The sequence below is a fragment of the Propithecus coquereli genome, unplaced genomic scaffold (assembly GCF_000956105.1).
Source record: "Propithecus coquereli isolate 6110/MARCELLA unplaced genomic scaffold, Pcoq_1.0 Scaffold349, whole genome shotgun sequence".
NCBI lineage: Eukaryota > Metazoa > Chordata > Mammalia > Primates > Indriidae > Propithecus > Propithecus coquereli.
Window position 1 is genome coordinate 948,536 of NW_012149163.1, and position 13,344 is coordinate 961,879.

Here is a 13,344-nt window from a genome sequence, read left to right on the forward strand (position 1 = left end):
TTCAGGGGACCCGGAGGCCATCTGAATTCCAGGAAGTGGAGGCCAATGTTGATGACTTGCTCTCTGTCTCCAGCCCTCCCTGCACCTCTTCCTCCCTCCCCTCCACCCCCAAACCCCTCTCCAGCAGAGAAGGTGGAACAAGCTGCCAGTCAAGGCCAGAGGAGAAAAGGTCTAGGCTGGGGACCCGGGAGAAATGGCTTTTCTTCCTGGCCTCATCACCTCGTGTCCTCTATGACCCTGAGCAGGTGTCCTTGCTAAATCTTAACAGCACTATTTGTAGTAGAGAAGCAGTAACCCTCATCGACTCCTGTTGCTAGTGTCTTGCAGAGCACCCATGAAGCGACATTTTCACAGGGACTGCTGGGGACGGGCTCAGCAGGAGAGAGGCAGGAGGTGTGACTCAGGCCACTGCTGTCTCCTTTGGGCTCCAAGGGCTGGGGGTGGGAGGACAGAACTAGGGGTGAGAAATGGCCCATCTGCTCATGGGGGGCTGGGTTGAAGATACAGCAGGGTTTCCTCAAAGATGTCACCTTGGCATCCCCAAGAGATGCCCTTCTTTGCTTTCTTTCCCTTCTCCGTGATGGCATAAAGTCACCCTACCCAATATCTGTGCCTACAGCTGCCAAGCACAGGATGTGCAGGGCTCCCATGGGGAACAGAGCCGACTCCCTTTATGGGGCTGGGAGCTCCCTACCCAGGGCAGGGACCGGGTCCTTGTCACCTCTCTATGAGCATGCCCACCGTGGGGGCTGGCCCAGGGTAGGTGGGTGCTCCGAGTGAACGAAAGGCTGGGGGCCACAGGGTGCTGTGCCCCCACTGGCCAGGCCCCCCGTGATGACCCAGACTGAGTGGCAGGCCAGAGGGTGGCACCTCCTCCTCTTCCTCCTGTGTCCTCGTCATCCCGAGAGGGGAAGACAGTCCCATCCTGACTAGAAAGCAAGATGCCCTGCCTCCTCTTGGGATTGGAAAACAAGAGTGGCATTTTTCCCATGACTTCTTCAACAACAGGAAACGCTTCCCCTGTGCCCCTGCCACGGCCTCTCCTGCTGGCATCTGGACCTTGCCCATGTCATTCACTCATTCTTTCCTGAGGGGCTCGTGGCCATCCCCAAGGGTCTGTGGGGCTCCGCTGCCCTCCGCCTGGCAGCCCGGAAAGCTCCTCACTCCTTCTTTTTTTTATTTTTTCTTTTTTTTCTTTTAGCATGTTATGGGGGTACAGATGTTTAGATTACATATGTTGCCCTTGCCCCCCCTCACTCCTTCTTGATCGGCACAGTCTCACCCAGCCACGCCTGGCGTCCCTGCAGGGACAGGACCATGCTCCCCACCTTGCCCTTTTTCTGTCCCTGTCCCAGGGGAGGGGGCTGCAGTGTGCTCCAGATCAAGTGCCAGCCTCTTTCTCAGCCAGTGGCTGCAACCAAATCAGCCGAAGCAGTACCCATCGCTGGAAAAGAGATGCCGGACACTTATCTCTGGGCTGGGACCCCCCCCCCTGCTTTCTGCTTCCCCCACCGCTTGATCCTTCCCTGCCTCCTGGGACAGGGCGCCTTGCTGCACAGAGGGCTGAAACGCCCCCGGTCTGGGCTGTAGGTGGGACGCGCCCTTTCCCAGCCCGGGGAGCAGCGTCTCTGCTAGTCGAGGGTTTCAGTGCTCATTCAGAGACGAGGACAAGGATTTCTCTTCATACTGCAGGAGTGAGTGAAGGAAACATTTCTTGGTCCCTTTGCTTCCATTTATGACCAGGAACTAAAAGAGAAGGCACAGCTGGAAACCCCCCCGCCCACCTCGTCTCCCCCAGGACAAGGCTCTTGTCCCAGGCCAGCCCTTACGCATCAAGGTACCTTTGGTTTCCCAAGAACAGAGGCCCCTTCTCTGCCTCCCCTTCAAGTCCTCTGGGGCTGACCGTGGGAAGCGATGAGATGTGGGTGGAGTTTGCTGTGCCACGTTATAGGAGACCAGGAAAGTCTTACTTACGGGCTTCTTTTCAGCTCTGACAGGGTTCACCTCTCCTCCCACCAGGGAGATGGTGGTCCATGCTGGGCACCCCCTAGGAGGACAGACCAGAAGGCAGCACCAGCCCAGCCTGGCTGGGAGTGAGGGAGTGTTCTGGAATGGAAGCCGGTGCTCCTGCTAGAAAGGAACCTTTACTGTGTGATCGTGGACAGGCCTCCATTTCCTCTCCGGGCCGCAGTTTAATTCCATAGAATGTTGGTGTTGGATTTGGTCTTTAAGACCCTTCTTAGCTGGTGTGCTATGTCACTGCCACCCTGTCCCCCTAGACTAACTGGGACAAAAGGAGAAACAGCAAACACCAAACCAGCTGTTCGGAGGCTACACATATACACACAATTTCAAAAAACCGAATAGATGGTTACTGTGGGCAACAGGGAAGAGAGACAGGGTAAAGGGGCAGGAAAAACTTCCACTTAGTTTTTGCTCCCTTCCAATAACTCAATTTTTTTAGAGCTAGAGTCATGTTCTGTTGCCAGGCTGAAGTACAGTGGCACGATCATAGCACACTGCAACCTTGAACTTATGAGCTCAGGCGATCCTCCCACCTCAGCCTCCTGAGTAGCTGGGACTACAGGTGCGCACCACCATGCCCAGTGAATTTTTCTTATTTTCTGTAGAGATGGAATCTCACTGTGTTGCCCAGGCTAGTCTTGAACTCCGGGCCTCAAACGATCCTCCCACCTCTGCCTCCCAGAGTGGTGGGATTACAGGGGTGAGTCACTGCACCAGGCTTTCTTCAAGAACTCTGAAGCAGGAGGGGTGACGGAATATAACCACCTCTAACACAGGTAGTCTTGGACAAGGTACAACAAGGCCATGGTCATCTGAACTCCCCTGGGCTTCTTCATACAGGGTCACGCAAACACATACACAGACACACACACACACACATGCACCCTGTCACGATGCTCACAGGACGCAAGCTGCACCCAGCCAGGGAGGGAGAACTCTTCCCTGCTATCAGAACTGCCCATCAGGCAGCCGACACTCTGCTCTGCGGCCACATATTCTACATGACAGACCGCTTTCTCCCTGACATATAACCCTTGGAGCCCCCAACACATAAACAGCAGCCTGGGGGCCTGAACTTGGTAGATTCAGAGGCCCGTCAGCTTCCAAGGGCACAGAACAGAGGTCATCCGGGGCCAGAGGGCCAGAGGAGTGCTCTCTCCGGGCAGCGCATGCATCTGTCCAGACTTGGATGACCTCCACAGACAGCGGTACCAATTCCCCTTGGGCCGGTCACCAGGACGACTTCCCAGAGCAGCAGGCCACTTGCCTCCACCCCACTGCTGACCATCAAGAATGATGGTGAGAGTGTAAGTGGGTACATTGCCCAGGGAGGGCCACTGGGCAATATCTGTCAAATTTGCAAATGCATATACCTTATAATGTAGCAGATTGTATTTGTAGAATATACTTAACACACGTGAAATGACATGTGTACACAAGTTGTTCATCACAATGTCATCTATTAGTAAAGAAAGGCATAAGCTAGACATTCATTCGTAGCTGATTGGTTTCATAGACTGTGATATACACATATGATGGAATAGTAAAAACCAGTACGCTTTTGTGTATTGATCTGGTAAAATCACAGATACGCATTAATAGTTAAAATCAGCAAAGTGCAGAATTGTGGGTATATTTTACTATTATTTATGTAGAAAGAGAAGACAAAAGAATATATATATTTTATTGACTTGTATGTTCATAAAATATTACTAGAAGGATAAACAAGAAACTAATGGTAGTTACCTGTTATGGAGAGGAAAACTGGGAAGAAGGCAACTTTCTGTTACGTGCATTTTATATATATATATATATTTTTATTTTATATATTTTGATGGTTGAATAATGTGAATGTATTATGTTTTTTTATTTTTATTTATTTATTTTTTGAGACAGAGTACCCTCTGTTGCCCTGGCTAGATTGCTGTGGTGCCAACCTAGCTCACAGCAACCTCAAACCCCTGGGCTCAAGTGACCCTCCTGCCTCAGCCTCCCAAGTAGCTGGGACTACAGGCACATGCCACCGTGCCTGGCTAATTTTTTCTATTTTTAGTTGCCTGGCTAATTTTTTTTTTACTTTTAGTAGAGAAGGGGGTCTCGCTCTTGCTTAGGCTGGTCTCGAACTCCTGAGCTCAAGAGATCCTCCCCCCTCAGCCTCCCAGAGTGCTAGGATTACAGGCGTGAGCCACCTCGCCCAACCTGAATGTATTATCTATTCAGAAAATTAAGTTAGGCTGGGCGCAGTGGCTCATGCCTATAATCCCCACATTTTGGGAGGCCGAGGAGGGAGGATCATTTGAGGCCTGGAGTTCAAGATCAGCCTAGGCAACACAGTGAGACCCCCATCTCTACAAAAAAAATTGTTAAAAATTAGCCAGGTGTGGTGACATGGGCCTGTAGTCCCAGCTACTCAGCAGGCTGAGGTGGGAGGATCCCTTGAGTCCAGGAGTTCGAGGTTGCGGTGAGCTATGATCGGGCCACTGCACTCCAGCTTGAGCGGCAAAGCAAGACGTGTCTTTGAAAAAAAAAAAATTAAGTTAAAAAAGCACAAAATCACAAAAAAAGGAGGATAATCCCATAGACCAAAGTGGCAAAAGAATGAGCCCTTCATCCTGTCAGCTGGGCAGGGGACACCCAGACCCGGGAAGGAGAGGAGGATTGGTCGTGCAGAGGAGGAAGGAAGGCAGGAAGGAAGCCAGGTGCCTCCAGTTGCTCTGCGTGCTCATAAAAGCCTTCTCGAGCAGGAGTCTGGAATTTCTCTTCCCAGAGTGTCATTTGGTTACAGGCCTAATCGTTCCCTAAACTTAGGCATGCTTATGTGGTTTGGGAAGTCTTGTCATTTTTGAAAATGTAAACATTTTTACACACGTCCTTCAAAAAACTAGGTCACCCCTAAAGCAATGACATCCTTTGAAGTTGCTTGATTTCCCGGCACCTCTTCCCTTCCCCAGCCAACTCTGATATCCTGGAAAAAAAAATTGCTAAATCCTATGTATTTGCTTGAAAGATTGATTTTTGAGAATCTTATGACACTGCTTTAAGAGAACTGGCAACACCCTGGGGTGTTGCAAAACCCAATTTGGGAGAGACTGCCTTTGATCAGCAAGAAGCCACAGCCAAGACTGGGGCCCAGTGGGGCCTGCACCGCTCTGGCATGACTTGGGGGGACAGGCGCGGGGGAAGGGCCAGAGGCTGCTTCTTCACCTCCACCCACCGGGCGTTTCCACGGATCTGAAGGCCTGCTGGGGTACTTCCTGGGCATGGAAGGCATTTGCCTGAGAGCCCCGAACGAACCCTGCTCATGGGTGAGTGGCTGGGTCACTGGGAGATGAAGTTGGTTCTTTTTCCTCAGGGATAATTTTAGGTTCTTACTTCTCCAGTCTTCCTAACTCCCAACCCCTGGCTCAGCCTCCCAGAGGGATTGCTTAGACCAGTGACTATACAGCGTTCTTTTGAAATACGGAGCTGTTCAAAAGCGACTCGCTAGGGCATGGCCCTGGAGGCATTTTCCATGATCATTTTCCCCCCTCCGGTCCCCTCGTTTCAGGGGAGGAGGCGAGACAGCTCGAGGACCAGGTCCTGACGGGCCCTAGTGAAGGTATCGTGGCTTTCTGCCCCTCAACTTGAACTTGGGGGCTTATTTCCCAGTTTCACACCCAAACTGAGAGGAGCTGGTCTAGAGGGTGGGAGGGCTTGGGTTGGCAGAACTAAGCCTTTTAGTTCTGGGCGAGGAAAGAGAGAAAGGAAGGGGTCTCCGGCTTGTCAGGGGAGGGAGGCCTCCAACGAGGCCGTGGGAGAGGCCTCAGCAGAGTTAAAACACCAGGCCTGGCAGTCCACGGACTCAAGGTGAACCTGTGAGTTCCTCACCTCAACGCCTTCTAGTTTTTAAAGGTTCACGAATAAAATCTTCAAGGAAGTGGAGCGAACGCTTTACCATGGGGGTGGGGGATGATGATGGAAGATTCGTGGGCAGGTGACGGTGAGCATCCATTTTTAGTGTCTTTATGACAGAAGAACTTTAAGGGAAAGGGGTCTGTCCAGAAGACTGGTAGGTGGACAGGTGGCGGAAGGGGCGGTGCAGAGCGGGGAAGATGGAGGAATCCAATCGCTCTGGCATCGCAGGTTACCTAACGCAAGATCCAAACGCAAGTGGGCAAGCAATGAAAAAAACTCCTGAAACGTGGTAATTTTCTTCTGTAGTTGTTCTTAAAAAGAACAGAAAACTGGAGGAGAAAAGAGGGTAAGTGAAATAGAAGAGGGGAAAGGGACGAATCTCACTGGGATTAGGTCTTGGGAGAGGAGAGGATTGGTGTCTGCTCATCATTACTTTGTTTAAAATACCTTAGCAGAGGGCCAGGGCCGATGAGGGGCGACTACCGTGCATGGTTCTGCTTGAGCCGGGAGGGTCCCCTTTTCCTCTGACTTGGTAAAGGGTGGGGTGCAAGTTCGCTCTTCCCCTCGCCCCCAGTGTTGCTGCTGGACCTTCTGAGAAAGCAGGCGCAGGGCTCCAGGAAACTGGTGCCAAGGGAGTGCTGTGCTGAGTCCACGCGCCTGGCCGTGGTAGGGGTGGACAGACCGTGGCAGAGGAGTCGGGGCATCTGCTACTCCAGCTTTGCCTAAAGGAAAAGTGGAGCATCCATTCTGCCTCCTTCCCCAGCCTCCGAGTCTCCTCCCGAGGCCCCTCCATTGAGACTATTGGCCGCTGCCCCTTTAAGCGCAGCCACTCCTCCCCCCAGAGCGGTGGCACCAAGGGAGTGGGGAGGGGGTAGGCGAGCATCCGCATCCCTTCAACCGGGGAAGATGGCCCAGGCTGGGGGATTCGCTCCCACGCCCCGCTGCCCCCTCCCCTGAGCCGGGTGATCTGGGAGACTCCCTCCCTCCGTCCCTCCCGCCCCACGCGCGACAAGGGGATGGCTCCGTGGCCTCACGGGAACAGTTCTCTGGCCTCGTGGCCAGACGCCCCTACCCTGGCGCCCAATACCGCCAACACGAGTGGGCTGCCAGGGGTGCCGTGGGCGGCGGCGCTGGCCGGGGCGCTGCTGGCGCTGGCGGTGCTGGCCACCGTGGGAGGCAACCTGCTGGTAATCGTGGCCGTCGCCCGGACGCCGAGACTCCAGACCATGACCAACGTGTTCGTGACTTCGCTGGCTGCGGCCGACCTGGTGGTGGGACTCCTGGTAGTGCCGCCGGGGGCCACCTTGGCGCTGACTGGCCACTGGCCGTTGGGCGCCACTGGTTGCGAGTTGTGGACGTCGGTGGACGTGCTGTGTGTGACGGCTAGCATCGAAACCCTGTGCGCCCTGGCCGTGGACCGCTACCTGGCCGTGACCAACCCGCTGCGCTACGGCGCACTGGTGACCAAGCGCCGCGCCCGAGCAGCGGTGGTCCTGGTGTGGCTCGTGTCCGCCGCGGTGTCGTTTGCGCCCATCATGAGCCAGTGGTGGCGCGTAGGGGCGGACGCCGAGGCGCAGCGTTGCCACTCCAATCCGCGCTGCTGCGCCTTCGCCTCCAACATGCCTTACGTGCTGCTCTCCTCCTCCGTGTCCTTCTACCTTCCGCTTCTCGTGATGCTCTTCGTCTACGCGAGAGTGTTCGTCGTGGCTACGCGCCAGCTGCGCGTGCTGCGCGGGGAGCGGGGCCGCTTTCCGCCAGAGGAGTCTCCGCCGGCCGCGTCGCGCTCTCGGTCCCCCGCCGCGCCGGGGACGTGCGCCTCGCCGAAGGGAGTGCCCTCCTGCGGCCGGCGGCCCGCGCGCCTGCTGCCTCTCCGGGAACACCGGGCCCTGCGCACGCTGGGGCTCATCATGGGCACCTTCACTCTCTGCTGGTTGCCCTTCTTCCTGGCCAACGTGCTGCGCGCCCTCGGGGGCCCCTCTCTAGTCCCCAGCCCGGCATTCCTTGCCCTTAACTGGCTAGGCTACGCCAACTCCGCCTTCAACCCGCTCATCTACTGCCGCAGCCCGGACTTTCGCAGCGCCTTCCGCCGCCTCCTGTGCCGCCGCGGGCGGGAGGAGCCCCGCGCCGCCGCCTCCCCGGCCCGCGTCCCCTCGGGCGCCCCCGCAGCCCTGAGCAGCCCCGCGCAGTCCAGGCAGTGCCCGCCGCTCGACGGGTAGGTCACCCGGGCGAAGGGACGGGTAGGTCACCCGGGCGAAGGGACCGGCGGTGCAGGGTCGGGAAGCGTTGCGTGTCTCTTTCGGTTGACTTTTTGAATTTGGGGGTTGCTAGGAGAAAGTGGGGGTGGCTCTGCCTGGAGAGAACAGGGAACAGGGAGCAGGGAACCCAAACGGATCCGACCACCGGGGTTGAAGCAAAGGAGGGCAGACGGGCTGTGCTTCGCCCTGGGACCCAAAGGTGCCCCACGGGGAGGAACGTGCTGCCGCGCCCCAGGCCTGTGTCCCGCCGGACCGGCTCTAGCTTTGGTTTTCTGGCTCAGTTCTTTGGCCGCCTAGATTTCTTGCGGTCACTAGACCTGGCTCTCGCATTTGAAGAGAGGGCTGATGGCTGTCCTACCCTTTCAGCCTCCGTTCTGGTTTCTCTCCAAGGTTTGATGGCTATGAAGGTGAGAATCCACTTCGGGTGTGAAGGACAAGAGGAGGGGCCCCTGTGAGTGCGAATTTGTGCCCTGCCCGGGCTGGGTTGGAGTCGGGAGGTGGGATGTTTGTGGCTGGGTGGTGCCCGGATGCTTTCCAGGGTCCTTGATCTCTGCCCCTCTCTGCCCCTCTAGTTCCCACCCTCTGCTTTCCATTCCCACCCTCTGCTCCTTCACCCCAAGGTATGTTCTGTCCATTTTCAGGGCTTCCTGGGGAGTCTCTTAGGTCTGAAGGACAAGAAGCAACAAACTCCATTGACCCAGAACCTTCGGAAAGCCTCTGGCCTCTGTACAGAATGAGCCCGGAATCCCCCGGCTGCAAACTCTGCCCTCCAGAGCCTGAGGGATGGCCCGTGGCATGGGGAGGGCGTCCCTACCAAGTGGGTTTCACCACCCTCTCCGTCTCTCTTTCTGAGAAGAGTTTTCTAAACCCCACCCCTGGACTTCACTGGTACCTTGGAAGTAGTGCTCAGCTGCCCTGGAGTAGCCGGGCTGGCTTTGGTTGGGGCACCTAGCACCTTGGGCAGTTGTGTGCTTCATGATCGGGGCAGAGAGAACACCCCGGTTCCCTCACTGCTGCTGTCCAGACCCTGGTGAGCCACTCGGGGTTCTCTAGGCGCTGTGGCCCCGGCGGAGAGCAGCGCCGGCTAGAGAAGGTCAAGGTTTGGGGTTTGTCCTGGGCTCCCTCTGCAAACAACAGCCCCTCTCACTTTAGCCACGGAACAGCTCCGATCTACCTCACGGCAGTGTCAGGAAGATGTCTGCAGGGTTTGGGGGGACTCCAGGGTTCATAGGAAGGTGAACCATTAGAACGGATCCCTTATTTTCCTTTTAAAATCAAATTAATAAATATTACCGAATGCAGTTTATCCTTTGCCCTCTTTTCTCTCCATTTGTTTTCTTTTCATAATCCACATATTGCCTTCCCTTCAGCTTAGAGCTGGCTTTTGACAGAGGCCATAAATTATGACTAATCCTTGCCCCTTTCTTCCTAATCCTCATCAAACAAAAAATGAAGAGTCTGTTTGGATGGAGGGGAGTGAGCTTGAGCCTTTGACTCTCCTGCTTCCCCACCCTTTCTGCAACTCCTGGCGACCAGTTGCAAGTGAGCAGCAAAGCCGCGCTACCCGCAAGACGTCAGCGGGGTTCCCACCGTGGCCAGGCTCAGGGCACGGGGCATTTGTCATCTCCCATGCTATAAACCAGTGGTGGATTCACAAGGGGCCATTGCCACCAGGAACTAGTTTTGTTCAATGCCTTACGTGCGTGTGTGTGGGCACAGAGCATTGTTTGTACTGGGCAAATGTCTCGTGTTATAAATATATTCTGATGTTTCCCAGCCTCTGCGTGACTTCTACTGTTCCACTCATGCTTCCCGTGCTACAGAAATCTGTATTATCCTCTTGAAGTGAAACTGGAGTTACAAATTTGAGCCTGTGGATAGTTTTTTCCTATGGAAAGAAAATTTCTATGGAAATCACTGGATCATTTTGTGGGTTCTTATTCACGCTCCACGAGCAAAGACCATTGTCCAGGCTGATTTACAGGATACCTGGCAAATCGCAAATGTTGCACTATGTCACTCATGTGATACAGTACACAAAGCATTGGCGAGGATCCTGAGCTCCGGAGTTATAAACCTTTGATCTGCTCTCAGGACAAGCTTGCTGGATTTCCACATATGGGTGTTCCCTGTGAATTGGACCTGTCTATGCTGCCCTCTGTACTCCAGGAGCCCAGGTTTTATTTCTTAGGATGTTTGCATACCAAAGATGACTCTCTTTTTCAACCCTGAGCAGTGCGAGATCTCCCCTGTCTGAGGTGTGGACGTTTTCTTGGCAAGGACTCAATCTTTGAACTGTGGCTCTTAGTGGAGGAGGAAGTTCTTGCTTGATAAAAAAAAGAGCCTCCTCTCCCCATTTCTGGATATTTTCCCAACATCACTGAGCAAAGTTGGCCAGTAAGTCCTCTGGTTTGTACAATTGTCCTTGAACGTTGTCCAGAGCTCATACTGCCGGGGTCTTGCTCGACACGCACCCATGTGCCAGCTGTGAGACTCCTTTGGAATGTTTAGATTTGTACTGGAGCTGTGGATTCCATCTGCGGATTGTGACCCGTGCCTCTGACAGATGGAGAGGCAGTCCCTGTGGTCACTGCTCCAGCAGCTTGCAGCCAGGTGTCAAGCTGAGGGAGATTTACATCCGTGGATGGGAGCTTTTGCTAGCACAGGCCTGAGCTCGCCAACTGCCAAATGCGCAAGACATACAGCCAGCCATCCTTTGCACCCAGGGTGTGAAGACTCACAGACCAACGAGAAAGACAGAGCCCCTGGCCTCCCTAAGTCTGCTAGCGGGAGCTGGGATGTGGCAGATGACAGGGAAAAGGGGCCTGAGTTGGAGAAAGACAGTGTTTTTATTTTCTTTTTCTTTTGAGACAGAGTCTCACTCTGTTGCCCTAGAGTGAGTGCCGTGGCGTCAGCCTAGCTCACAGCAACCTCAAACTCCTGGGCTTAAGTGATCCTCCTGCCTCAGTTTCCCAAGTAGCTGGGACTACAGGCACGAGCCACCACCCCCGGCTAATTTGTTGTTTCTATTTTTAGTTGATTGGCTAATTTTTTTTTTCTATTTTTAGTAGAGATGGGGTCTCGCTCTTGCTCAGGCTGGTCTTGAACTCCTGACCTCAAGCAATCCTCCCACCTAGCCTCCCAGAGTGCTGGGATTGCAGGCGTGAGCCACCGCGCCCGGCCAGACCGGAGTTTTCAGAGGCGACCTACCCTCCGCGCCAGGTCGGCTAAGGAGGAGGTTGCCGGACTCCCCGCAACTCTCCCCGCGGTCGGTTCCACCGGGACTGGAGGGGAGTCCGGGCTGTGACCCTCGCGGGCCCTCCCTGGCTGTAAATCCACACCGGCTGCATCCCTCGGCCCCCACGGGGTAGGGGCAGCTTCCGCCCTCTGTGTGTTTTCAGGGTGCCCACGAGGTCCCGGGGCCTGGGAGAGGCTAGGAAATAGGGCTCCTCTCTGTTTCCACCCTAAAAGCCAAAGACCCAGGCCCCCTTCAGGCCTCTTGGCGGACTGTGTCCGCGCGCGCCCGTCGGAGGCGGCAGCAGCTGGGGACTCCGCCGGGCCCCGGCCCCGGGCGCCGCCCGCTCCGCGCGGTTCGAGCCGCCGCCACGACGCGCACCCGGTTCAGTTCGCAGAAACCGCACGAGGCCATCTGATCTGGCATCTCTCGTCCCTTTATGAGATCAAAGGAAATGAAACTGCCGCTCCCCGTTTCCTCGTCTATAAAATAAATAGACAGTAAACCTGACTGTCGTTTCTCGCCACGGAAGGGGGCGGGGCTCCGCGCCCGGAGCGGCCTGGGCGGGGCTTCGCGGCCTCGGCGTCGGCGCGCCCCCTGATGGCCATGCGAGGCGCGGCAGGCGCCTTGTTAACGTTGTCCCCAGACCCGCAGCCAGAACTGCAGCTTCCAGGAGGCCCGGGCTGTCAGGGCTGGAAGAGACCACAGAAAAAATTTGTTCCAATCCTTTGATAAAATGGTCGCAGGAACTGATTTCTAGAGAGGCGTAATGAATACTCAAAATGACTTCAGTCATCGAAAGGCAGCACTGTGCTATTGAGCACAGAATTCAGAGAGGGAAACACAAGTAAAAAGGAAGGAAGGAAATGACCATTTATGGAGCGCTTGCTGTATGCCAAGCACTGTAAGAGGCGCTCCACAAATGCTGTGATATATAATAGTGACAACAAACAAAAACTAGAGCTTCATAGAAATCAAATAGCTTGCTCGCGTTGATTCAAACCTAGTCTCACAGAGTCCAGAGTTCATTTTCTTTTCTCTAAAGCACTGCTGACAATCAGTTATGTGATGCTGAGCAAGTTACTTAGCCTCTCTGGCCTTTTGTTTGCCTGGGAATCAAATGGAGATTATGTTATTGCTCTAGGTAGCTCATGCCGACTGGTTTTGGAGACCCAAAGAGACAGTGTATGTGAAAGAGGCTTGGAAACTGAAAGGGCTCCTTCAGTGCAGATGGTGGCATCAGAGTCTGGGGCTAGAATGAGTCCCCGGTCTCCTGGTTTTGATCCCTGTGCGGCCCTGCTTCTGTGGACAGCCTGGGTCTTGCACTCACATGTCCTTGGTCACTGTGGGCATGCCCTGCCTGGTCCCTCTTCTGCAGGTCTGTACCTGCCGCAGACTAATGCCCTTGGTTTTCTGTCCCTGTCACTATACTCCGCTACCTCTGCTCTATTAATATTTCTATGTTCAGACTCTGGGCTGGCCTGTGCCCCATATTTTGGCCCTGGTTTGAATCACCCCACTGTTGCCGATGCAGCATTTACAATGAGGTAAGTTTTGAGGATGGGTAGAATGCGTGTAACAGAGAGCATCTCTAGGTGCCAGGACCTTCTGGTCCATTACTGTAGGGGTTGTTCATGGGAACAGAGCCCTAAGGAACCAGAAAGGGGAGGGAGGGCATATAAATTTGCTAGGGCTGCCATGACAAATTACCACAAACTGAATGGCTTAAAACAACAGAAATTTATTCTGTCATAGTTCTATAGACTAGAAGTCCAAAAGGAGGATGTTGGCAGGGTGGTGCTCAAACTGAAGGCTCTAGGGGAGGATTCCTGCCTTGCCTCTCCCAGCTCTCTGGTGGTTGCTGGCAATCCTTGGCACTGTTTGGCTGGTAGCTGTATCTCTCCAACTTCTCCCCCTGTCTGTGTCCAGATTTCT

The 13,344-nt window shown here is 54.7% G+C and overlaps 1 protein-coding gene across 1 annotated transcript; it reads left to right on the forward strand.

Annotated features, from left to right (window-relative positions):
* The first annotated feature begins 6,825 nt into the window (after positions 1-6,825).
* Positions 6,826-9,209, forward strand: ADRB3 (adrenoceptor beta 3). Its single transcript, XM_012651097.1, has 2 exons — positions 6,826-8,131; positions 8,816-9,209. The coding sequence occupies exons 1-2, from the start codon at positions 6,936-6,938 to the stop codon at positions 8,835-8,837; spliced, it is 1,218 nt and encodes a 405-aa protein (XP_012506551.1). The 5' UTR covers positions 6,826-6,935; the 3' UTR covers positions 8,838-9,209.
* The last annotated feature ends 4,135 nt before the right edge of the window (positions 9,210-13,344 follow it).

Excerpts from the sequence above, each read along its gene's own strand:
- ADRB3 (XM_012651097.1), top strand. The coding sequence starts at position 6,936 with ATGGCTCCGTGGCCTCACGGGAACAGTTCTCTGGCCTCGTGGCCAGAC. Across the intron at positions 8,132-8,815 it reads CAGTGCCCGCCGCTCGACGG|GGCTTCCTGGGGAGTCTCTT; the intron begins GTAGGTCACCCG and ends GTCCATTTTCAG.